The 27536-nt window shown below is 39.2% G+C and overlaps 1 protein-coding gene across 1 annotated transcript; it reads left to right on the top strand.

Annotated features, from left to right (window-relative positions):
- The first annotated feature begins 258 nt into the window (after positions 1 to 258).
- TMX3 (thioredoxin related transmembrane protein 3) lies at positions 259 to 25001 on the top strand. Its single transcript, XM_083518760.1, has 16 exons — positions 259 to 435; positions 1501 to 1555; positions 4643 to 4682; positions 5493 to 5616; positions 5973 to 6018; positions 6357 to 6437; positions 7853 to 7952; positions 8888 to 8965; positions 11588 to 11654; positions 12779 to 12877; positions 13624 to 13681; positions 14757 to 14810; positions 16892 to 16948; positions 18830 to 18959; positions 19293 to 19361; positions 21685 to 25001. The coding sequence occupies exons 1-16, from the start codon at positions 381 to 383 to the stop codon at positions 21949 to 21951; spliced, it is 1380 nt and encodes a 459-aa protein (XP_083374886.1). The 5' UTR covers positions 259 to 380; the 3' UTR covers positions 21952 to 25001.
- Positions 25002 to 27536: the final 2535 nt, after the last annotated feature.

Raw genomic sequence — 27536 nt, 5'->3', positions numbered from 1 at the left:
TCCGGATAAAATGGGGGGTGGGAGTTGGGAGGGTCTCCTATTTTGTCGTCTTCGTCACAACCTCGTTGACGTTTCTTTCCTCAACCCGCATGGCCCAGAACCCGCCCCGGACCGAGTGGCTCCCCCCGCCGCGGGGGTCTCCCTCGCCTCCCTCCTCCTCCTCCTCTCAGGCGCGTCGAGGCCTTGCCGGCAACCAGAAGCCCCGAAGCCGGAGATGGTGGAGCGTCGCTTAGCAACCGCCCCTCCCGCTTCCAAACAGCGGAGGCAACCGCTGGAGCCGGAGCCGCCGGGCGCATGCTCCGTGGGGCCGGACGGCGGGGTTGTGGCTCCGCTTCCCCTTCCGGCCGCCGCTTCGCTTGGGTCCACCAGCTCCTGTCAGTATGGCAGAAGGGAGGAGGAGAGAGCAGCGGAGGAGCCCACTCCTGTGGGCGGCAGGTAGTCGCCACGGAGGAGGGAGTGGGAAGTATATGGCGGGAGCGGAAGAGGGTCGGAAGCTGCTCTGGGGGCGGCCAGGGGGCGGGTGGGTATGAATGGAAGGGGTTGCTTAAGGGCCGAGGCTTCCCCTGCCTGCCTGGGAAGGGAAATGGCTGCGAGGGTGGGCTGCTGCTGCTGCGTGAAGGGGAAGGCGAGGCCGTTCACAGGCGCAAATGGGGGCAGGGCGCGTTTTGGGGGGACCCCGCGCTGGCCACCTGCTGCAGTTTTGGCAAAGGTCTGGGCCTCTTCTTGGCCAAGGGAGGAGTCTGAGGAAACGACGCCCCACCCATTGGGACCCACAGAGGGGCAGGCGACACATGGCACCTGCTGCCTGCTTGGCCATAGAAGCAAGTGGGGGGGGGGGGAGGTGACAATGGGCAGCTGCCACTCTCTCCAGATTCTTCCCCATCTCTGTTTTTTGTAGGTGAGGGCGAGAAGCAGCTGTGCCTCTGCCTGCCTGTTTTTTTTTTAAATCTTCCTCTCTCTGGGTGGGATGGCAAGGAGGATGGAGCCAGCAGGCCTGCCCATAAAGAGCAGGTGGGCTGGGAATGGCAACAGCTGATCCAGCAAGGCCTCCTCTTGCTTGCTGACTTTTGTTTCTTGGTCAAGGGGGGATGGGACGTAGCGTTGAGGACTCTGGCTTTATTTCTTCACTGTAAAGAGGAAAGGGAGGATGTGCAAGAGGGGGAAGAATTAGCAGTACTGTGCCACTCGGAGAGAAGGAGGGGGGGTGAACAAGCAAGCAGAGTTGTTCTTGCCTGTATATGCATCCTATTTGTGCCTTTTCCTCTTGGCTTCTCAAGGAGACAGTGAGCGAGCAGGGAGAGAGGACAATGGCCAAGTGATCATCAAATATCCTGAAACATTAAAACAGGTGGAACATGGTTTGGGGTCCATTAGAACTGGAGAGAAGTGAGACTTAGATGGAAGCTAATTGTAGGGGTATTGTGGAGGTGGGCTAGATAAGATATGAACAGACATTAGTATGCATATGTGAGACCAATATATTCTTTCTCTTTTTGGTAGTTGCTGCATTTATTTTGGTAGTTGATGCATCTTTCGTGGAAGACTTAGATGACTCGTAAGTATGCAGTGTTTTTATTGTAGATGATGGCTTTAGACATATCACATGTAGATGTTTTTCTGGTATTCATTGGCAGGTCACTTCATGCAGCATGCTCTTCTTACACATGAGTATGTTGCAGAGTCCAAATGCATAAAAGTCAATCACCTTGTCATTCACACATGGACCTTCTCTGTGGTAGGAAACACAAAAGAAAAATAAGAACCTATAATGAATTCAAAAAGAAATGGGGTTGTAGTGGGGGTGGGCTACAGAGAGGAGCAGGGAAGCAAAGTCCCTTTGTGCAAGCAGAAATTCACTTGTTTAGTGTGGGATTCCATACATAATTTTTTATCCACATTGCTGACATTTAAGAGGAGAAAACTAAACACAAATCAGATGCAAGCAATGCTTCCTGGCACCTGACTGCCCTTGTGGATCCTGCCACCCAATGCTGTTTCCTCGCTTTGCCTCTAGAGTGGATTAGCCCTACATCCACTATTTAAAAAAAATCACTTTGCTAGCAGCTGTGAAGCATGTTGCAATCTCCAATGACACAGCAACAAACTGTCAGAAAAGTGCACACAATGTGAATTTCAAATTGGATTGGTATTGCCCTTTCAGCAACTTACCTCCACCAGCTGCTTGGTGCCAATAAAGCTCATCAGAAATATCTCATCTCTTAGACACTTAGTTAAGCTGCTGACCCAACTTTCAGGCTTGCAGAACAGTCTGGGCTCAGATACTGGCTTCATCAAAACTGTTTCTCTGTCTGGTTTTGAGTTACAGGCACCTAAATAGCCATGCTCCCTCTATTATTATTATTATTACTACTATTTATTTATTTATTTATTTATTTATTTATTTAACTGTCCTACACCTGAAGATCACAGGGCAGTTCACAACATAAAAATAAAAAATGAGAACACCAAATACCATAATCAAACAAAAACAAACACAAACCAATAGCCACCATCCCCACCGCCCAAAACACATAAGCATTTCAGATCAGGACTGTGAAGCAGGGGAATGGGATTTATAGCTTTTCTTTTTCCCATTTTCCCTTTAAAAATTGCCACCCCAACTGCTGACCGCATGTACGACAAATACTGCATGTTATAGTATTTGTTGCTTGCAACTGCTTTTACAAGGGGGTGAGTGTGGGCGTGGGCACACAGGATACTAGTGCCCTTATCTTGCCTAGTTTGTCTGTAATTTAAATACAGAAACTTAGAGTTGAAAGGGACCCCAAGGATCATCTAGTCCAACCCCCGCAATGCAGGAATCTCAGCTAAAGCATCCATGACAGATTGCCATCCAACCTCTGTTTAAAAACCTCCAAGGAAGAAGAGTCCACCACCTCTCGTGGGAGTCTGTTCCACTGCTGAACAGCTCTTATTGTCAGAATGTTTTTCTAAATATTTAGTCAGAATCTCCTTTCTTGCAACTTGAAGCCATTGGTTCTTCTCTCCAGAGCAGGTCCCTTCTCCATGTGACATCCCTTCATATATTTGATGATGGCTATCATATCTCCTCTCAGTCTCCTCTTTTCCAGGCTAAACATACCCAGCTCCTTCAAGCACTCATAAAGCTTACCTTCCAGACCTTGATCAGCTTAGTTGCCCTCCTCTGCACATGTTCCAGCTTGTCAACATCCTTCTTAAATTGTGGTGCCCAGAATTGGACACAGTATTCAAAGTGTCGTCTGACTAAGGCAGAATAGAGTGGTACTATTACTTCCCTTGATCTCGACACCATACTTCTATTGATGCAGCCTAGAACAGGGTTAGCTTTTTTTTTTTTTGCTTCTGCATCACATTGTATTTGTTTGCTCTTACAGTAATGAAGAACCAACTGAAATACATTTGACTTGTTCTTACACTTGTAATTTTAAGCTTGATTTATATTGTAAATATCTTGCAGATTGCGTGCTACACTGTTACATATTAAAACACTTTAGAAATGTAAGAAATGGACTGTAAAGTAACACAATAGACAAAGTAAATGTTGTGAACTGTATATATAGACTATGCCAACAAAATAGTGATGTATCGGTTGTTTACCTTTATAGATATCAGATAACTAATCTGTAATTTGTGTTGGCAAATAATTAGTTGACCTTAATCGCATGCTCAGAAGTATCATATGCCTGGAACATATTAACCCATTTAAGCTTTTTAAGCCTCTTACAAATTATTTAAGACCTATTAATTTTGGTGGTGGTTGCTACTATTACTACTAATAATAAGCATATTTTCTTGTATTGCTTAAGTGCATAGGTAAAAACATTTTTAGTGTGGTCTTCAATATTTGTGATGTATTGCTAGTCCACACGATAATGGTTATCATCATAAAGGATGGGAATGATTTACAGTGGTACCTCGGGTTACATACGCTTCAGGTTACAGACTCCGCTAACCCAGAAATAGTGCTTCAGGTTAAGAACTTTGCTTCAGGATGAGAACAGAAATCGTGCTCCGGCGGCGCGGCAGTAGCAGGAGGCCCCATTAGCTAAAGTGGTGCTTCAGGTTAAGAACAGTTTCAGGTTAAGAACAGACCTTCGAAACGAATTAAGTACTTAATCAGAGGTACCACTGTATATTGGGACGCGGGTGGCGCTGTGGGTAAAACCTCAGCGCCTAGGACTTGCCGATCGTATGGTCAGTGGTTCAAACCCCCGCGGCGGGGTGAGCTCTTGTCGTTTGGTCCCAGCTCCTGCCCACCTAGCAGTTCGAAAGCACTCTTAAGTGCAAGTAGATAAATAGGTACCGCTTTATAGCGGGAAGGTAAACGGCGTTTCCGTGTGCTGCGCTGGTGCAGGCTCGCCAGAGCAGCTTCGTCACGCTGGCCACGTGACCCGGAAGTGTCTCCGGACAGCGCTGGCCCCCAGCCTCTTAAGCGAGATGGGTGCGCAACCCCAGAGTCGGTCACGACTGGCCCTTACGGGCAGGGGTACCTTTACCTTTACCACTGTATATGCCATTAACAGCAAGGTATAAAGGAGTCTTCGGTAGTAAAAACAAGCTCTTCTCTTGCTTTTGTATTATTTTAATAAAATGTATAATACTTGTCAAGCATATTTAATCAGTTACGCTTATTTCTTAGGTTTAAAGAGAACCGTAAAGATGACATTTGGCTTGTAGATGTGAGTATAACAGCAAAAAAGCAAAACAAACAAACCCCACACCACAAAACTATTCAAAAAAATTTATCTTTGTTTGAAAAAAGCTTCTACATTCATGCTTATCTTAATCTCTATGGAAGAAAAAAACAAGTTATAAATACAATACAATACAATACAATACAATGAATTATACTTATCAGGAGTGGATTCTCATAATACATGAGGGTTTAATGTAGGTACTCGTTGCTGTGTGGCCCTAATAAAAAAGATTCCATTGTTGAAAAATCTGGAGTGCAAATGTTAATTATGTTGATGGGCAGATAAACTCTTTGTAATGGTATGATAATCCAAAAATTGCTTTGTTTCAAGTTGATCGCATGCAATTTTGCTTTGCGTGTGTGTTGTGTCATATATAAAAAATTGTAGTGAACAATATGCTACACTACTGCACATTGAAGTATTACCTGGACAGCACTGTTAATATGCAGCATTTTAAAGACATAGATACATGAAATTTTTGTTCGCTTTTATTTATTTTTTCAATAAGTATAATTTTTGTATAGTTTTTAATTTTCAGAATAAATGCCCTGTAACTGAATTGATATTCTATTATCCAAGCAGGTACTGGAAGAATTCATTTTGTTGTAGAAGTATAATGATGAGCAAACTCAAAATGTACTGCTAAATAGGCAAATTTTGTGCACATTTGAGAAATGTGGTAGTTTCCATCTATCCCCATGGGTGGTTTCATATACAAGTACATGTTTAATAGTTTCTCCAAAGACTTCACTGGCTATGTGTTTTTTGTTGTTGTTTTTTGCGTGTTCTCAGTTTTATGCACCATGGTGTGGCCATTGCAAGAAGTTGGAACCGGTGTGGAATGAAGTTGGTAAAGAGATGGGAAGCACTGGTTCACCAGTCAAAGTTGGGAAGATGGATGCAACTTCTTATTCTAGTAAGTGCTCTAGTAAGGTCTTCTGATCTGTGTTAGAATTTTTACTCTTTGAAAGTAACGTGAAAGCCAGTAAGTTAACCAAACACAGATAAGCAAATTCAGTGTTGGTACAAAGCTCAGTGGGGAAATTGGGATGGCCTCTTGACCTCTATTCTTTCATGGAAGGATGCACATCATCTGACAGCCTGTTCCTATAGAAATAGGATTATATATGCAACAGTTTGTATGTTATAAAAATGTCTGCTGCTGTTTGTTTGCCACTACAAGAAATGCCAGTAATACGTTTTGGAATATTGTAATTGTATTAATTAAAAATGCCCTTTTAAATGTTTGGTTATACTACTGTTTGTTTGCAGGCATTGCCTCTGAATTTGGAGTTCGAGGCTATCCAACAATTAAACTGTAAGTAGAATTTTGTGTCTTGTATATTAAAACTTTAGTTCTTTGTAGTATCATTAGTGTCTCTTGTGCAAAGTGTTCCATTCTGATGTATTGGACCATTATTTAAGTTTCTTCTTTGTTCCCCACTCCTGATTCACTTAAAAGCTAACTGATGTTGTGAGGAACATCATTGCTACTTAGCTGGCCCTCCCACTGCAGTAAGGCTATTGAAATACGTTGCTACTGTGTGTTCATAAAATGTGAGCCCTGGATTGAACTTTTTCCAGTTAACTGTATGTGCTAAAAGTATTGCAGCACTTGAAATATTCATCCAAGATGTTGACTATTATTTTACGTAGGTTAAAGGGTGATTTGGCATACAACTATAGAGGACCCAGGACCAAAGATGATATTGTTGAGTTTGCAAACAGAGTAGCAGGGTGAGTATTTATAGCTTCCGTTTTGTATGGCATGTGGAGTGGAGAGTATGTGGCAACAGTAGAATGTGGGTGACTTAGCCCATGGTGCACTATACAAGCAAAGTGGCTTAATGTCATAACTGACAATTGATTACAGTATTCTGAGGTAGCTCATAATTCTGTTTCATAATACATAAATATATGTATATAGAAAGAATGATTCTATGAAGTGACATCTTGACTTCTAAAATCCATCCAAGTAATGTGTTTAATCTAGCATGCATACATGAGCCCTTGAATCTGTTGCAGGTATCATATTCCACCACCCCCATGCCTCTCTAAACCATCCTTTAGTTTTCTTTACAAAGCCTTTAGATTTCAGTCTTACAAACTGTTCACATAGCTCAGCCCATGAATATCCTGGTCTTGACAGGCAGTATGATTGCATGAAAAGATTTGTCACCCAAAGCCGCTTGTTTAATAAGTTATTAATATATGTGCTTGTCATTCCAAGGTCAGTTCCTTCTTATTCTGTCAGAAGGAGGGTGGAGATCTTTGTTGTTGTTCCAGAAAATTTGTGAGATAGAAAAATTAAGCTACAGTTGTTGATTAACTGTCAGTTAATAACAGCACTTTTCCCAGACATCTCTTCTATGCCTTAGTCTGTAGTAACCTATAGTTGTCACGAGATGTTAAGATAAAATTTAGCCACCTTATTTCACCTTATTGTGATGTCTTCATGGAACTATTTAGACTTTAGCAGCTATTTCTTTAACAAATGCCTGTGTTCAATTCCTAGAAGTCTTACAACATCTTGAAAAACATAGCTATCATAGTAGGAAACACTGGGAGAAAATACATCTAACAACATGATGAAATTACCACTACAGTTCTTAATTAAGTCTTTAAAATGTTTCTATATTGACTCCAGTAATGATGCAACTATAGAACACAGTTGCTGAACTGGAAAGCTAGGATAGGATGATGTAACATTTCCTAATAATTATTAGATGCTAGATGAAAAGAAATGCTAGCAGGATTTCCCTTCCCCCATTTTTTTTTTAAATGTGTCTTTATTTGGCTTGGTCAAGGCAAAGGTTCACTAATGATTTTCATGTGTTCTCAGATTCTAAACACTTAGATAATTTCTTAGTGCTGTCATCTGATACTTGAAAGTGCATCCTTTAAAAAAATGAAAATAAAGGTTTTTGGTGGATAATGCCAGTACATGAGGTTAGCACATTGTAGTTGATTTCCTACCCCCCACCCCAATGTCCGCATATAGCAATATGTGTAAGTGTTGAAATATTTACAAGAGAAGACAAATTGTTGTGATTCAGCATTCCTGTATTGAGTTCTCATTGGTACTCAGGGACAGCAATTGGAAGCTGCTTTTCTTGCTCCCATTTATCTGTTTTCTTTATTTTATTCTTCAGGCCTATTATTCGACCCCTCCCTAGCCAGCAGATGTTTGAACATGTGCAAAAGAGGCATCGTGTATTTTTTCTTTACATTGGTGGAGAATCTCCATTGAAGGTTTGAAACTTCATTTAAATTTTTGTTTACTGATTCCAAAAGAGTATTACATTTTAATGCATGCTTCCTAAGATTGTTCTGGTAGCTGGCATCTCAACCCTAAGTAATTTTACCAAATCTGCAAGGGTACTTAAAGTTGCAGCTTTGGGACCATAAATAAATAAATAAATAAATATATTCAGTGCAGTGAGGTAGATATATTTAGATTCATAGAATTGTAGAGTTGGATTTAATGATGCTATGATGAGAGAAATCAGTGTTATTCCCTTGAAGAAGAAGATTCCTAGAAACTGAGTTGTTAATCTCCTGGAAGTACAAAAATGGGCCTGTGGATTGTGCCTCTGGGATTTCATACCATAACCTACCCTGCAAATTGTAGGAATGGTGTGGGAGGGAATGGACAAATAAGAGTGCTACTTCTCTGTCGCATGACATCATGAGGATCAGCTGGCAGTAGAAAGACACATTGACATAGTATGTCTATGTTGAGACACAGTCACAAGTACTTAAGGCCAGGGTCAGGAACTTGAAGCCTAAGGTCTTGATGTTGCTTTCAGATTAGTTTTGTTGGGGGCTGTGGGGAGCAGAGAGGAAGAGAAACATGAGGGGAAAGGAAGAGGAAGCTAGAATAAATGGAGAGATGAGAAATTAAAACATTTCCTCTGCAAGTGATCAGTAGCCATATGCTAAGAGTGATCTGTCCCTTCTCCGGCAGCCTCCTGGGAAGGAAGGATGGGTGAGAGAGAGGAAAGGCTGTTCCTCTATGACTTCAGGCCCCAACACCAGCATGCAGCTCTCAACCCAAAAAGGTTCCTTGCCCCTGCTTTGGTGAATGAGGAACCAACATTTAGCAGTGAAACATTGTATTTTTGTTTTGCTATGTTTGTTATGAAGATTGAGAAACTGTTTTAAAATGTCTATTTGTTTTTCCACAGGAAAAATACATAGAAGTTGCTTCCGAACTAATTGTTTATACCTACTTTTTTTCTGCCTCAGAAGAGATACTACCTGAGGTAAATTTATTCAAGAATGTATGTAAATAAACACTGTTAGATTACCGTTAAAAATGTTTGAGGTGGTGGTGGTGGGGTGATTTCATGTTTTGTTTTGTTTTGGTATGCTTTACATGAATGCAAGTAAGAGTTGTCATTTTAAGTCTTTCTCCGCAATCAGAAATGAGCCATTTAGGTGTGACAATGCAGCATGTCCAGTTACGGCTTTGTGAAGTAGCCATAGCTGATAAGGCAAGGCACTGTTAAATTTCAGCTCCATTGGCTGTGGAATCAGCACCATCTAAATTTAAGAAGAGTCTCTTACTGGGCACACAGTTTAGTTGCACATGTTCTGTTTAGGTCTGTCTTTCCTTGAGGTCTTTGAAAAGGGGGATGGGGCTGATTCCGGTTCTGATTTTTCTTTGTGTGCAAGGTGTTGGGAGTATAATTCTGTCATGTTCTTGTTGCTACTTGACAAGGGAAAATGGAAACAGAACAGCTTCAATCACTTAATGGGAGACCATGAGTGATGAAAGTGATTTGTAGAGGATAGTAACGTTTACTTAAATTATTGGAGGTTGCAATGGTAAGGCTGGAATTTAACATCATGCCTTGCCAGACAGAACAGTCTCCCTTCTCCTCCTCCTGCATGCTGTTCTGTGGGTTCTCCTGACACACCCAAGTGGATTTGTGGGATCAGGAGCGAAGGGGCGAAAGCCTCATTGCTCTAGTGAAAGCCTTTGCAGTGACTTTCGCTAGCACACCTGGTTAGTGGAAACTGGTCCTAAGTCTTCTCAATAAGATTTTGTATCATTCTCTCTCTGTGTGTATATGTATATATATATAGAGAGAGAAAGAGAGACCCAATGTTCCTTTACAGTTAGTGTTGCTCATTCACAAATCTATGCTGTAGTGCACTTAAGATAGTTAGATCTCCCTGATCCTAGTTTGCATTCTCATGCAAAAAGAAGTTTAAAAGATGTGCCCTATACTAGTTATATTTGGGGAGGAAATGTAAATACTTTACCAGCCCACTTTAATACTATACAAAGATTTTTTAAAATGTGATTTTCCCCATTGTGCTGTCATTGTTTTGGATGGCAGATGTAGTATAAGAGTTAGATCCTCTCATGAAGATGACCACAGTGGTGGTGGTGGTGGTAAGGTTCAAGGTAAAGTTCAAAAGACAATTCCTTGCATTTTTATTCTTTGGCAGCATAGCTGCATTATTTCGTATGTGTGTGTGTGTGTGTGTGTGTGTGTGTGTGTGAGAAAGAGAGTCACTAGTATACCTTTAGGGCTTGGTGCACAAAAAGCAATGAGGCTATTTTTAATGTACACAAGGCATCATCTATTGTCTCTGCTGGCTTCCAGTTTGTCCCACTTTGTGCTAATTTTTTTACTATCCTCAGGGTTTGAAACTGCAAAAAATAGGGAGAATAGAATTTTAAGTTATCTAGAGAATAAAAGAACTAAGGCCAAAATCCCTTTAAAAAATAGGTTCTCATTTTTAATAGGAAAAGTACACCATGCTTTTACACTAGAATTTTTCTAAAAGTGTCAAGAACACCTTACTTGAACATAGGCATTGCATATATATGCTATAGCAAACAAAAATCTTAACATTTATTCACCAGCTAGCTTCGTTATGTAATACACAAACCTTTTAATCGCTACAGATACTAAACTGGAAAATCAAAGCTAAATTTCTGATTTGTTGAATAACTTGAGCTATAAAAGTACAGTGGTCCTCAGGTTACATCTGCTTCAGGTTACATCCGCTTCAGGTTACAGACTCCGCTAACCCAGAAATAGCACCTCGGGTTAAGAACTTTGCTTCAGGGTGAGAACAGAAATTGCGCGGCGGCGGCAGACGTTCCCATTAGCTAAAGTGGTGCTTCAGGTTAAGAACAGTTTCAGGTTAAGAACGGACCTCCGGAACAAATTAAGTACATAACCAGAGGCACCACTGTACAAAAATAAAATTTCCTCATATCCAACCTCCTTTCTTAATAGAACATTTCTGCACACAGTTTATTTTTTGGTGTTGCCTATCTTTTATGTCATCCAACTGGGGGAAAGAGATTGGGAAGAATATCTGCATCAGAGGTGCATGGTCAGTGTATTAGGTTGTGATGCTTACTCTTAATTTTATGTATGACTTACAATTTATATCCTGCCTTTCTGCATATAGCACCCAAGGCAGCTAACAGCAATACAAATGAAAAATATAATGAGCCCAAATAACAGACTGAGAAAGCAAATAGAACCCATAAACCAGTCAAAGAAACCAACAGATGTAACTTTTTAACTTACAGGTCATCGTAATATATTTTGATGTGACGTCAGCCTGACAAGCCAATGCTAATTTAAAATTAAAATCTTCACCTGTTGAAAGAGAGACATTAAAGAGGGTGGTGATATAGGCATCTTTAGGCAGGAGACGCCATGGTGCTTTTCTTTTTTTTTACACCTTCACACTGTTTGTTTTTATTCAGTGACTTTGTGTTTTATGAATATTTATAAGCCACTTCATGGTCTATAACTGAAAAGTAGAATCAATAAAAAATTGGGAAATATAAATATAACCTGAAAGTTTCTTTGTGCCATTAAAGTGTTTGCTTTATCTTTTTTATCTTTCAGCATGTGACACTCCCTGAGATGCCAGCTGTTATAGTTTTCAAAGATGGAACTTATTTTGTGTATGATGGTAAGTTATAGATCAAGAGTAATATGTCAGTAACATGTATTGGATTCCTCCCCCTGCATTTTAAGGATTCTAGCCCTAATACGTCTCAGTCTAGATGCTGTTACATACGTCTCAAAAATATCAAAATGAGTGTTGATTGTGCACAGTCTTTGATAATTTAGAGATGTAAAAGCAGTGCCATGCTGGCTCAAACTGTGACTTGCATCTGTGTCATGTGCTTCAAAGTAGGTTGTTCCTCGTATTTATTAATTATAAACAGGCACTCTGTAAGTTTCAGTTGTGCACACGGTGCTTTGTTAGGCCTGGTGTATATTTTAATTCCCTCCCCAGGTTTTCTTTTCCAGTTGACTTGGGATTCTATAGCAGTTCTGGGGTTCCTTCCCATTAATATTTTTACCTGAAGTTGTTGTTGGTCTGGTAGTTCTACAAAATTTGAAGTTCCCCAAAGTCTGCTGACACTTCTTTCTTCTTGCTGGATGTTGCCACTTTGGTTACATGTGGGTTTGGATTCAGACCTACTCTTCCATGAATGGAAGGGCTCCTTCCGTTTATGGAAATGAGTCAGATCCAGTAGAGGCTGCATCTCTGCTTACTGAAACTCACAGTGACAGAAGAGGGAGAAGGCTATTTGGGTAGTTGTCACTTAGCTGCACCACCTGCCCTGAAGAGTACCTTAATCCTCTGCAGCAGATTATAAGGGGGGCAGCCATTGAGTGGGACAGTTGGCTAAAATTGCCTTTCGTCTACAGAATAATCCATTTTTGAGTTCCACTCTGAGCAATTTTGAATCCAAACAGTAGACTGACACTTGGAGAAACAATATGCTCTTAGTATGTCCAACCAGTAGATCACAGTCTGTGCAATCCTCCTCCCGAAAAGCTCAACAACTCTGGGCACTTCCCTCCTAAAAGAAGCTCAACAACTCTGGGCAATCCACCCCCCATCCCCACTCCCATGCTCCTCCTCCCTCCAATGGCAATAGGTAGATTACTGCCAGTTTTTTATACTGGGAGAAGATCACAGTCTCTTGGGAGTTGGACATGCCTGGTATATATGATAGTGTTAGAAGAAGGCATGAGCATTTTATTTTTTCTTTCACTGTTTTTTTCTTTTTCTTTTTAAAGAATATGAAGATGGTGATTTGTCATCCTGGATAAGCAAGGAGAGATTTCAGGGGTATCTTAATGTTGATGGATTTACTCTGTATGAACTTGGAGACACAGGTAAGATGACCTTCCTTCAGTACTTAATTGTACGCTACGCTAACACTTTTGTATGTAAAGTCAGCTGCAATTTTTAAAAGCTGCTTTATGTTGTATTATGCCTGGGAAACATCAAAGGATTTTATGGATTATGGATTTTCCACTGATTCATGTCCCTTCTTCAGATCCTGCTTGAATGATGCCAAACATTCACACCACTTCTAATGCTAGTAATCAGCACTCTTCAAAACTCCCTTCCCATGGAAAGCTAAATCTAGGCTAGAACTCCTCTCCCAGACATGATATCTTTTTGTGGGCAGCAAATTTCAGTCTTGTAATCCCCCACATATTTTGAAATGGGACAGTTCTCCTGTAACAGTAACCTACATGAACAATGAATTATTATAGGTGATAGGCATTGTGTAGGACACACACAGAATAACTTCAGAAGAAAGTTTAATAGTAGTGATGGACTTTCCAGCTTAAATTCTCTATTCTGCTCCATGCCTTCCATCAAGGTATGTTGTAGCTTGTGTATCTATAAGACCTTTCCATTTGAGAAAGTGCTTTGTGGTTGGGGATGAGTAGTGCTTTATTTTCAGTAGCATTTCGCATTTCTGGAGCATATGGCAATGCATATATATATATATATATATATGGTTACAAAATAGCTGTTCTGTTTTCTTTGGGGATGGGAGGTTACTTAAATAAGAAGCATCTTTCTGTAGACATATCCTAAATTTAGTTCTATGTCTTTTGCTTTTTAGGAAAACTTGTGGCTATTGCAATTATTGATGATAAAAACACTTCTGTTGAACATATTAGGTATGTTGGTGTGTATACGTGATAAAACATAACAAACCATTTAGAAAATGACACCTCTTGAACATCATACTGCATGAACCCTGCTCCAATCCCTAACTTGTCTGTTGTTGGACTACGTTGTTTAAAAACTAATAGAAAAGGAAGCTGCACATCAAAAACAAGCCATAGCTTTATTCAGATATTATTAATAAAGGGAAAAGGGCATGGTCCTATGTACAGTTACTAGGAATTAAGTCCCGGTGAAGTCACCATTCATGGGATCAGGTTTCCCTTTTCTTTTTCTTTTTTTGCCAATTTTTTAATTGATTTTCCAAATTATTACAAATTAAACCAAATTAATTTAATACAATCTCATTTTTTAAAAAACCTGGTTTCCTATCCCATTACAAGCTATGTCCAAGATGCATCTCCACTGCTCCATCCATTATCGCTTCAGTCTCTAGCTGACATCATTTCACTTGCTATTGTTGTCCATTCATTCAGCTGCCCTTTTTATTACCCTTTTAATCAGATAAGATTGAGCTGTATGTCATACATAGGAAGCTTCTGTATTGAAGGGCACAGACAAATACAGTCATACCTTGGTTGTCAAACGGAATCCGTTCCGGAAGTCCATTCAACTTCCAAAAATGTTTGAAAACCAAGGCATGGCTTCCGATTGGCTGCAGGAGCTTCCTGCAGTCAATCGGGAGCTGCGGAAGCTGCGTTGGATGTTCGGCTTCCAAAGAACGTTCGCAAACCGGAATACTTCCAGGTTTGTGGTGTTTGGAAGCCAAAACTGATGAGTACCAAGGCATTCAACAACCAAGGTACAACTGTACTCATATAGTATGTAGTGGCACAAAACTGAGTAGAATCTGGATTTCTTGCAAGTCAGGAGCCACGGAGCAGTCTAGATGTAATGGCCAAACCGTCCCTTGGCCTTCATAAACAGGTTTTATGCTTAGGTACTCCCTTCTTATCTCCATGGCTCATTGTGTTTCATTGCTGAATGTACAGCAATGCTGTACAATACCATTGCTGAACAGATTCTGTTTATATTTGTGGAAATACTGTGAAATGTTTCTTTTTACAGGTTGAAGTCTATTATGCAGGATGTTGCAAAAAATTATAGAGACCACTTTCATAGGTACATGCATATATTTAATCACTTGTTAATTGTTCCTAATCGTGTGTTAAGTGGGTTGAATAAATACCGCAAATTCAAGTAGTTTTGAGTGTGACAGTTAACAAGAAATCCATTCATAATAGCTAGGTAATCTTAAGACTATATACACAAATTGTCCACATTTAGGAGAAAAGTAGAAGAAACTAAGCTTTAGGGATTGTATACGTTTTGAAAAAGTGTGTGTGCTGCATTTTCTTTTTAAAAAGACTTTTAAAATACCCTAACACATGTATGTCACATATTTGCTGTCTGGCGGAGCACCTTCTGATGTCAAGATAGAATAGAAACTAGGTTCTTAATTGAAAAAGTATACATTCACAAATAACTGTAATGAGAAATAAGTAATACTGAGATGGAAAAGCTCTTTTGTTTTATTAGATCTCTAATATGTGTGCAGATTGGTTTACTATATTGACATCAATTTAAGCTGCAATTATTAGCCACTTGAAAATACAAATATTAGCTCATGCAGAGCAAGATACTTTTGCCTTTTTTAAGCTTTCAGATATATGAACAGACAGCCAGATCCTAAATGGCCAGACAGCCAGATCCTAAATGGCTGTAGCTAGATGTTTATCCTGGCACTACTTTTCTGAGAATAGTTTCCTGGTCCAAAGGGACCAAGGTACAGGAGATAGCAAAGCTGTACAACAATGTTGCTACCCATGGGTTTTGTTCAGCTAAGGGCAGCTCTTCTGGAGGTTGTAAATTACTTGTGCAAAAATGATGAAGTGTTAGAGTGGTTTAGGGGAATTCAGAAGCAATCTAAACAACTACCACCTTTTTATCTAAGACAGTGCATTCAACATTTACATTTTCTGCTGGGACAGTTAAATTCTTTACCAAGAAAAAGGAAATGTGCAGAATTATTCTATTTTTGGGAACTCTATATTCGGTTCTTAATTTTTAATTCTGTTCTTGTTAGTTGTGGGGAGGGGCAAGGGGTTGTGCTAGTAGGCACTGGAGTGCCCCTCTCACATTCCTGGCCACTACTGGTAATGTTGTTTGGCCTGTCCAGGTTCTTAGGATCCAATAATTCACAAGGGTATAAGATCCAACTGTTTAAACAAAAGATGTACACAGTCCCTTGCTTTTGCCTAGCTATGGGTTGCATCCAGTGCTCTGTTAGCAGAGTTCTGCTTGCACATCGAGACTTCCATTTCCTCTCTTCCCCCTGTGTATCAACAAAATCTGCACACATAGGTGAGGAGGAAGAAAGTGTGTTGTGTGAGCAGAGCTTCAGCACTGGATATGACCCTGTGTTATCCTCCTCACAAATACAGTTGCTGAAATTAGTCCATTTCTTACAATTTGAAGTAACTACCATACACAAGATTCTAGCAGTGGATAATTCATAGAAGTAGAGCACCTGACCTCTTGTACACTGCTTTGGAAGAGTTGTACTAAAGGGTGGTTTGTAACTAAAATGAATGGATTAGATACTGCTTTAGAACTGTTTGTTTATTGTCCACACTTTCCACTTAGCCAAGAAAATATAGTGGAAATAAAAATGCAGGAAAGCATAAAATGTGATTAATTGGTGTGATCTATATTAAGAGGAGAGTATCGCTAGAACTTTGAAAAGTAATAAGCGTGTTAGGAGTGTTAATACAAAAGAACTTTTTGTTATGGGTTTCATGCTAAGTCACACATCCCTTAAATCGGGATCCCTCATTCCCCCACTCCCCATGGGTTGATGAGACCGCCCTAATAACAAAAGGTGATTTAACACCTGATAGAGTTCAGGTGAAGTAGCTGTTACCACTGATCAGTGTGGTAACAGTAACTTCCTTTAAAGACACACTTTCCCTGCTGGTCAGCTGATTGGCTCTGGGAGCAGGGATTCAAAGGAGCTTGCTATAACTGCTGATCAGCAGTTGCAGCAAATCTGTTTGGCAGAAGCAGTTTCGATTCAAACTGCTGCCTCCAAAGGAGGAACCTCCAAGTTTGCCTCCAAGTTCTCCAAATATAGATTCATACAACTTGCTGTCATTTTTTTAAAGTTAGGTTTAATTAACAGTTTGTATTTTGAATCTTCACAGGAGCTTCCAGTTTGGCCATATGGATGGTAATGAATACATGAATAGTTTACTAATGGAGTAAGTATGTTTTTGAGATTTCATGCTGTTAATATTATTTGTGTAGCAAGGTTTATATTTTGAAACTCTATTCTTGTGTTTGCTGCAAGCAGGTTACAAATATCTGTAGAAAGAGAGCATATAAACTTGGTAGATGTGTGAAAGTTGATCAGTACATGCATTGGTTTTGCACAGTGTAGGATGAGATACTCTGCCCAGTGATTGCCGTCACAAGAATGGATTCAGCATGTTCCCTTCATGGAATCACTGTGAACCCTGGAAATTTATCATATGAATTGTCTGTGCCAAAGTTACACACTTGTCCTAATTTTATGATTTGTACTGTTTTGTGTGTGTTTGCATTTGGGATTAAAATAAATAGCACTTGGATATGGCCCTTCAATATGCAATAAAACCATTTTACTTTTAAAGAGAACACTTTCATTATATATAAAACCTAGATATTTAAAGTTTGTATATAACTTTTTCCACTAGATGGCAGGATGGGATAGTAAATGGAGAGAGAAAAGGCGCATAAATGGGAGCTGAACATGAAATACACACACACACACACACACTGATTGAGGCTTATATATACTGTGAAATGATTACACACCATTAAGGAGAAAAACATATTAGGAACTTACGACTTTGTTTTACATGCTTGATGGATTTTGAATTTCAGCTATTGTTGCTGAGCTTTTGTGGCCTAGAAGAGGCGTATAAAGCTCTCAAATCTCTCTTTGAGAGGATTCAGAAGGGCAGCTCCGGGTTGTGTTCCATTGTTTCAGCAGAATATTGTTCCTGAATAGAGGCTCAAATTACACCAAAGCTTAAGGCTTCGAAGATTACATCTGTCTGATACCTATGTTTCCCAGTAGAAATGAGGTCATTCCTGCAGATCAGGCATGTCCAACCGGTCGAAAGCTCAACAACTTTGCTGAAGGCTCCCCCAAAAAGCTCAACAACTTTGGTCAATCCAATGGGTAGATCACTGCCAGTTTTTTTATAGTGGGAGTAGATCGCAGTCTCTTGGGAGTTGGATATGCCTGCTGTAGATAATGAGAAACCATGCTTAGCTCTCCTTGGCTTGGTCCACTTGACAAATTACAACATTATTCCAAATGTAGCCTGTAGATATAGTTGGCAAAAGACATGCTGCTGGAGACTATAGCAAATGGTACTTTTGGGCATGTTGTAGAAGTTAGTAGCTAGCTACAGTGGCAGTCTAGGGGAATCAGATTTCTGTCTATCAAGGTTGTCTTCATTCTGCTCTAGATACCATGACTTGCTGGCTACTAGTATAGTCTTCGAAAGCACGTCAAAGTGCAAGTAGATAAATAGGTACCTTCCAGCGGGAAGGTAAATGGCGTTTCTGTGTGCTGCTCTAGTTCGCCAGAAGCGGCTTAGTCATGCTGGCCACATGACCCGGAAGCTGTCTGCAGACTAACACCAGCTCCCTCGGTCTATAGAGCGAGATGAGCGCCACAACTCCAGAGTCGTCCGCAACTGGACCTAATGATTAGGGGTACCTTTACCTTTACCTTTAGTGTAGTCTTGTCCAGATTCACTTGCTGTATTTGCTGTCGCCCCTCTTTGTTAAGCATTGGGAAAGTGGACTATGAAACCTTTGTCAGAAGCAAGATGGTTAAAGCTGAACCTTGTATGATTTTTTAGTGTCCTAGGAATGTGGCAAATACTCCACTACCACCACCTCATTTGGTCTTCCTGCAAGAAATGAGTTGAATCACTTGTTCAGATACTATAGATAGGATAGTTGCAAAGTCAAGTTGCCAAGAAGCTTTTATAGTTCTTAGGTGCTCTATTAATAAATTGAATGCTGATAACTGATAGCTTTTTTTCTTTTTTTAGTTCCTGACTTGTTCGATTTTACTGTTTCAGTGATCTGAAAATTCCCACTATAGTTGTATTGAACACATCCAATCAACAGTATTTCCTACCTCATAAAACTATTGAGAGTACTGAAGATATGGTTCAGTTCATTAATGAGATCCTGGAAGGCACTGCAGAAGTAAGCCTTTCTCTTTTATTCAAAATCTCTTTAACCAATTCTTGAATTGCTCAAAGACCTAACAGTTTGTTGGCTATCTTACTTCATTTCTGTTTTCTGATTTGAATGTGCAGTACCAATGTTCCTTGAAAAACAAGAGTCGCTGGAAAGAACTAACATTAGAGACAACCTGGGGACAGGTCCTTGCAAGGGACCCCAAGAATGTCACAAGAAAATAATTTTCCCCTTCAATGGAAAAACATTACATATCAGACTTCATGGTGAAGAAAGGTGGATGCAAGCTGAAATATAATTGACTAGTGCTAATGCCTGTTTTTACCTTTGAAATTTTAGGCACACGGTGGAGATGGAATTCTTCAACGGATCAAGAGAATAATTTATGATGCCAAGTCTACTGTAGGAGTAAGTAATGTCCCATCTCTGTTAGATAACGTCTAAACGTATATCAGATATAAAATAGGGACAGTACCTGCCAAACATCCAGCATATTAAGGTCCTCAAGTTACCCATCCTAACATCAATATCTAATTTGATCACATGATTTTGGGTGCTGGGTTCTGTATTTTAAAGAAGTTTGTTACAATATATCTGCCTTTTGAAACACACATCTTGGCATCAGGAATCCAGACATTTGGCAACCCATATCAGCAGTGTTGCTTTTGGCAATTTCCCTTAAAAATAGCTCAGAAACTTCCCTTTTAAAACATTTATTTTTAGATTTCTGGCAAAACTTTAAAAAGCTCATGAACTTTGGCTGAAAAAAAGGTCAATAACTTTTCTGTCTGGATTTTCACTTTTTGAATACGCCAACCCTAGCTTAGACGGAGAGATGGATCACAGAAACCCTTTGAAAATCAGCTTCCCTCTTTAAAGTGCTCCCCATGGAGTCAAGCAATAATCCTTGTGTTGACTGCTGCCATGAGTTTCCAAGACAGTGATAGCTATTCCCAGCAGCTGCAGGCATTGCGTGTCAAGCCCCGAAACCCACCCCCATGGAAATAAAGACACAAAGGAGACAGAATTTAGTTTAAAGGTTAATGGGCAAATTTAGGCTACAACTTTATTGAGTACACAAGTGTGACTGGTATTGGCTTAGGCATTGGTATCTAATGACTATAACTGGCTCCTGCCACCCAGCAGGTAGCCTGCAAAGCGTAAACTACCAGCAGAGGGAGCTCCAACAATGGCTATTGACTGGTGCTCACCTCTGGGGTTCCCGGGGGTCCTGGCATGGCCCTAGCTCCTCCCCAGGCTTCGGCCGAGATCCAAGCCCCCGGATTCCTTTAACAGAATACCCTATCAAATGGAGGGGCAGGTGATGGCCACACCTCCCCTCCCCACATTCCCCTAAACCAATGCCTAACCACCAAACCTTACAAAGTTGTGACGATTCTAAGAGGTAGGCAAAAACACAGCAGCTGCTGCCAATCTGCCACATTGGAAAAAATTCCTACCCGGCCCCTGTTCCAAAACAGGAGTCCAAAGCAAGGTCTGACCCCGACCTAACAAGGGGTGGTGAGTGTTCGGCAGCGCAAAGCAAGAGGAGGTCCCCACGACGTGCTTCTGTTTAAATACTCTACTCCCAATCAGGCCACCATGCTGATTGGCTAAAAGCCAGTGGCAAGATCGTGGCACCACTGGCGGTTGCAGGGAGTCCCAGAGCTGCGCGCAACATGGACCCTCGGTTAGGAGGATCCAACTTGTAGAGATATACAATATGTACTACTGGTAATCCATGTGACAACTACTGCTAAAAGAAGCAGCATTTGTTCAGATCTTTAGCAGATGCTTCAAGAACCCTTAAAACTCACTTGTCAACTGGTTCAGCTACCTCCTCTCTGTACTCACAGCACATCTGGAAACCTGAATGTTGTTGTTGGCCTGCCAGAAACACAAACAGCCAACACAAGAACAATAAGTTACATATAGGTCTGTGCACATATTTCCATAAAGACATAAAATCTGTTTTGGGGGCAAAGACTGCATAGATGTACACAAAACTTAGTTTGTGGAATTGCCCTAAAATAGAATAACAATTATAATGGCTTCAGGTAGGTAGCTGTGTTGGTCTGACGAAGTGTGCATGCACACGAAAGCTTATACCCAGAACAATCTTAGTTGGTCTCTAAGGTGCTACTGGACAATTTTTTAATTATAATGGAGTTAATTTGGTCTTAACTTGATGAATCAAAGATGTTTGCGGGGAGAGTACATCAGCTTAACACACTGTAAATATCAGAAGCTTTTAAATGAAAGACAAGTCCTACTAAATGCACGCTCCTATCCACGTCTGTGCAAAAGCTTAAGTCCCATTGAGTTCAATGGGACTTAGCCCCAGGTAAGTGTTTTAGCACTCTAGCTTTAGTAACATTTGCTGCTTCTTATCCACTTGATATACTGAATGCCGACCTTCGAGATTTTCACAACCGCCAACTTCATCGGTTCATAAACTCCCTTTAAAATAAAGTCTTTAGGTGAGCGATCTCCACTTGCCTGATGTTTCCAGGAACTGCTAAGTACGTAATTCCCACTGTGTTTTTCTGCATTTTATTTCCCTCTGACTTACTCTTTACAAACCCCCTTCCCCAAAACCATGTGTAGATATACCTACAGCTCAGGAAAACACTCCATATATCTGATGGACCGTATTCTGTGAAAGCTTATGCATTGATATATTTGTCAGATGTTGTTGAATTGTCACTAACAGCTAACCATTTCTCAACAGTCTGTTTTCAAGAGTTCCCCCCTTCTGGGCTGCTTTCTCTTTGGTCTACCACTGGGTGTCATCAGCATCATGTGTTACGGAATTTGTATGGCTGACTCTGATGGAAGATCAGATGAAGCGGAAGCATCTAAGAAGGAAAGTACAGGGCGGGAACTGACTGATGAAGGCACTGAAGAAGAACAAGAGGAAGAAAACAGTGAGAACCGTCTAGAATTTCCAGGTGGCGAGCAAGAACAGAAAACTATATTTGAAAAGAAAAAAGACTAAATTGCTTAATTAAAAAAAAGTAGAATTTCAAAATATAGACTTATTTATTGAATTCATCTATTTACCTGTGACCTTCAGAGATGATGAACTTTTTGTTTTACATGCATGTGTTCCAATTGCTTGGCCATGAAGAAGAATAAGTGGAAGTCTGGGTTTCAGAGTCCTTTACTATCTTTATCCTGCTGAAAAGAAATCAAATTAAGGGATGTATATATGAGCTATTTTTCAGTGATGCACACTGAAGTTCTTTCTTTTCTAGCTACTGATTTTCTTCTTTCTTTTCTAGCTACTGAGAACTGGTTAACAATTATTTTAACTATGTGGCCAAAGTAAATAAAACATTTAAAAAGGACTGCAGGAATGTTCTCAGCCTAGAGTGAAATTTGTAAATGGGGAAACATACCTTTGGGACATTACATTAATGCTTTTAAAAATAGTCAGTATTGCTTTGAAAAGCAATACATACTTCATTTTATTTCATTTTTTTAATAAAAAGATGTAAATTTTAGATAATCTGTTACAAAAGTCTCATGGCAGTGCTAAACACAGGTATTGCAGTCTCTCTTTAGTTGTTTTTTTGCAATTTTAATATTCTTCAAAGTAGTATTTGCTTACTGGGTCCATTTGCTATTGCATTATATTGGTCCAATATGGTTCATTATTAAAAAATCACTTCTGTATTTAACTTAAAAGGAAAAAACCTTGCTTTTAGATGAAATTTCCCCTAATCTTGACAAAACTGAAGGTTTCATTTGCTCATGACAAAATTAGTGGAATATTTTTTTCTGTGTGTCTGCTGCATGATTAATGACAAGTGTTTCTTCAATATGCCAAAATATTTTTAAAGGTGGGTTAAATCTTGCAACAACTGTGACTTCTGCAAGTGAAAAACACATAAACAAATATTTTATTGGCTTGTTATCAGTGATACCTGCATTTGACATCTCAACTACATGTTGATTGGACAGAGCAATTTAATTATCTGAAGGACTGTTAACACTTCTAGAAAAGGGGGGTATTTGTCGGTGCAATACATTTTCATTAACTGTTAAATCACATAAGTCATCTCTAATACTGTCCCTTGACATTGAAAGCAACTAAGCTCTCTCCAGAGTTAAGATCTCAAGGGATAAGCTATAAGATGGTGTTTGGAGTATTGATACCATGGTGATTACCATAGCAACCAAACCTATGCTGCTCATTTTCAGAACTACGGCTGTGTCACATACAGTTGGAAAACTGAAAAATAAAAGCTTCCCAGCTTGTGAGTCTTGGTAAAGCAGTTTGGTGTAATATGTATGGCTACATATGTACATTCTCAAAAAAGAAATTTTAAGCTTGGATAAAAAAAGTTTTAAGGAATTAAGACTAGAAGATAAGAATTTTTTGTCCTCCTGAAGATAGGGAAACCCTGTAGTACTTTAAAGCCAATCAACTTTCTAAAACATTCTAAGCAAACTAATTCGATTTACATAGTTTTGTTATTTAGAAGGAAATTAAGCTGATAATAACACAGCTGTTTTGAAAATGCATGGGTTTTAAAAGTAGGGTTTTCCTTGATAAAAAAAATTGCTTTTCAAAATAGGAAGAAATGAGAAATGGAAAAGTGTTTAGCACTTTCACTGACAGTTGTTCTTTGCCCAAAGAATAAATTGCTGAGATTTAATTTATACTTATCATAAATATTCTAGCTGTGACAGTTGGCTTTATAAAGAAACTTTGTTCTGGCTTTTGTTTAAATTTAAACCAGGTTGTGTTTGTTCTGAACACTGATAGAAGTTATAAATGGCATTTTGTTTGAGGCAAGGTTCAACTCTTGTCATGTCATGCGCTGTTGGTTTTTCACATAATTGAGGTTTTGTCCAATGCTGCAAAACTCCCCTATGTTTTAAGCGTCAAAAGCATAAAATGAGCTGGATTTTTAGGATGGACAGAAGAGTTTTTAGACTGCACCAGGGTAGCATTTCTATTTTGTTGGTGTTATATGTTGTTTACAGAAGTAGTGAATGTCAGCACAAGAAATCTGAATTCATCTACTATTTCACACGACTTATTAATTTTGTGTTCTTATAGCTTTCTTTTAGATACAAATAACAGCTACATGCTATATAGTAGTTTTTCTAGTGCTGAATCTTGAGAGCATGCTTTCAACAACAACAAAATCCTAGCATTTATACCAATTTATAGGATGTTAAGCAGAGTTAGAGTGGTTTGGACAGTGGCAGTTAAAATAGGTATATGTTTGCCATCCAGCATATGGAATGTCAAACTCCCTGGCGTTTACTGAACTCAAGTGTACTGCCATTTCATTTCAGCTTCATAACATTGCAGTTAAAGTAGATTTAACTGAGCATTCCCCTTTTATGTTGGGAATGAATAACTTGTGGTATAAAACAAAATGACTATTTTTTTTGATCATGTAAAGAGCTCCACACAGTCAGGTGTCTATTTTAACTTGAATGGAAGCGCTCCAATTTTATTTTACCTTGTTGAATTTATCAGCTGTAAATGTGTGGGTTTTTGTTTTTTTTACAATAATAAAACATTTAAAAGTACTGCTTTTCACTCCTTGGTGCTCTATTTGCACATAGTTTGACATATATAACAGTATATAATAGAGGAGATATATAAGAAACTGGGATCAGACCAGCATTCTTTTTCCCACATGACTTTTGAAACCCACGAGATGACATTGGCCGCAGCCTTCTCCCACTGTTGTTCCCCAGCTGCAACTGCTGTTGTTAAAGGTAATTAGCCATCATGACTGGTAGCCATTGTAATAGCCTTATCTTCCATGAATTTGTCTATTGCTCTTTAAAAGCCCTCTAAGCTGGGAACCATATTGTGATAATGAATTCCATATTTTAGCCATGTGAAGAATTTTGTATGTGTGTGTACGGGATTTAGCATTATGGAATGATCCAGGTTCTAGTATATGTGGCAAGCTCTTTATCCACTTTCTCCACACTATGGCATACTTTTATACAACTTTGTACTGTGTTTCCTTCCCCTTACTTGAATTTTTCCTAAATAAAAGAACCCCAAATACATGTCGTCTTCATAGGGGAGTTTCTTCAGCCCCTTAATCATTTTACACTTCTTCAATGCCCTTTTTGAGAGGCAACAACCAGAAATGCACACAGTATTCCAAGTATAGTAATAACGTATGTTTGTGTAAAGGTACTATAATATTGGGAATTTAATTTTATATCTAATAACCCCTAGTAAGGAATTCTCCTTTTTCATGGTTGTTGCTCAGTCGCTCAAGGTTTTCAGCGAGCCATCCACCATGACTCCCAAGATCTCTTTTCTGGTCAGTTGCAACTAGCTCAAACCACATTGGTGTATATGTAAAATTGGAGGGGAAAGTACCCCCAACGTACTAGCATAAGCTGTCCATTTAATGCATATATTGGTAGAAATGCTACATAAATTTGCTTTGAAAAAATGTATCTGTTGGGCAAAATTGCATACAAAAAATTGCACCAAGATTTTCATGAGGGTTTTTAAAATAATGATGATAGGAACTCATGTGAAAATGAAAAACTGAATTTAAGATTAGAATGATAAGAAATGGAAAAGCTGAAATTTTCATGTTTTCTCTTTTTTTTTTTTTATAAGATTTTTATTGGTTTTACATAAGTTTTTATAACAAACAAACAAACATACACAAAACAGACAAACAAACAAATATAATTTCTTAATGTTCTTTCATAAACTTCTTTTCCTCAGACTCCCCCATACCTCCCCTTTCTGCATCCTCATGTCCAAATCTTATAGCAACTTATAAATGTTTTTTCCTGTCCTAATTCATCATAGTCATTTCATAATCTAATCTTGTATTACTGCAACCCTTTCTCTCCATAAAATCTCGACATTCTAAGCTTCATCAAGTTTATAATAGTCCTTAAGATAAGTCTTAAATTTCTTCCAGTCTTCTTCCGCAGTCTCCTTTCCCTGGTCACGAATTCTGCTCGTCATTTCCGCCAATGTCATGTAGTCAATCACTTTCATCTGCCATTCTTCCAAGGTGGGTAAATCTTGTGTCTTCCAATACTTTGCGATCAATATTCTTGCTGCTGTTATTGCATACATGAAAAAAGTTCTATCCTTTTTTGGCACCAATTGGCCGACGATGCCCAAGAGGAAGGCCTCTGGTTTCTTTAAGAAGGTATATTTAAATACCTTTTTCATTTCATTATATATCATCTCCCAGAAAGCCTTAATCTTCGGGCATGTCCACCAAAGATGATAAAAGGTACCTTCAGTTTCCTTACATTTCCAACATTTGTTATCAGGCAAATGGTAAATTTTTGCTAGCTTAACTGGGGTCATGTACCACCTATAGACCATTTTCATCAGATTTTCCTTTAGAGCACTACATGCCGTAAATTTAATACCGGTATTCCACAACCTTTCCCAGTCAGCAGACATAATATTATGACCAATGTCCTGCGCCCACTTAATCATGGTTGATTTAACTATTTCGTCTTGTGTATTCCATTTCAACAGCAAGTTATACATTCTTGACAGATTCTTAATATTGGGTTCTAACAATTCTGTCTCAAGTTTTGATTTTTCCACCTGGAAGCCAATTTTCCTGTCTTGTTTAAAAACCTCCATTATTTGATAATAGTGGAGCCAGTCTTGTACTTTGGGTTTTAGTTTTTCATGGCTCCTCAATTTCAATTTCTCTCCATCTTGTTCTAAAATCTCACAATACTTTGGCCATCCGACCTCCATATTGAGTTTCTTGTGGGCCTTGGCCTCTAAGGGTGATAACCATCTAGGGGTTTTGTTTTCCAGCAGATCTTTATATCTCATCCAAACGTTAAACAGCGCTTTCCTTACAATGTGATTTTTAAAGGCACTATGCACTTTAATTTTGTCATACCATAAATATGCATGCCAACCAAATGCATTATTAAAACCTTCTAAATCCAAGATATCTGTATTCTCGAGGAGCATCCACTCTTTCAGCCAGCAGAATGCTGCTGCTTCATAGTACAATTTTAAGTCCGGCAGGGCAAATCCCCCTCTTTCTTTTGCATCTGTTAATATTTTATATTTTATTCTGGGCTTTTTGCCCTGCCAGACAAATTTCGCAATATCTTTCTGCCACCTCTTGAAACAGTCCATCTTGTCAATAATCTGTAAAGTTTGAAATAAAAATAACATTCTAGGCAGTACATTCATCTTAATCACTGCAATTCGGCCTAACATTGACAATCTCAAATTTGACCATATTTCTAGATCTAGGGGTTAACTTAACATCTAAAAATCTGAATTTGTATAAGGATAATTATGAAAAATGCTGGTCAGAAATCGAAATTTTCATGTTTTCTCATCCCTAGGCGGGCCATAAACACACAATTGGCATGTCTTCAGAGGAACATGTTGGCATCAGTCAGGCTTGCAGCACGAAAGAATTGCCTTGAAAAATACTCACCTTGTGTGAGTTTAATGTGCCCTGTATACACAATGATATAATATTCAATCATGAGCTGTGTTTTCCATAGTTTCTTAAAAAACATAACCAGGGAAGAAGGCAATATACAATAATGAAATGCCTTATAAATCTGCTA

The sequence above is a fragment of the Podarcis liolepis genome (assembly GCF_965112155.1).
Source record: "Podarcis liolepis genome assembly, chromosome: 8".
In the NCBI taxonomy this organism is placed as follows: domain Eukaryota; kingdom Metazoa; phylum Chordata; class Lepidosauria; order Squamata; family Lacertidae; genus Podarcis; species Podarcis liolepis.
Note: the sequence above shows the minus strand (reverse complement) of the source record. Positions and strands in the feature narration are given on the sequence as shown.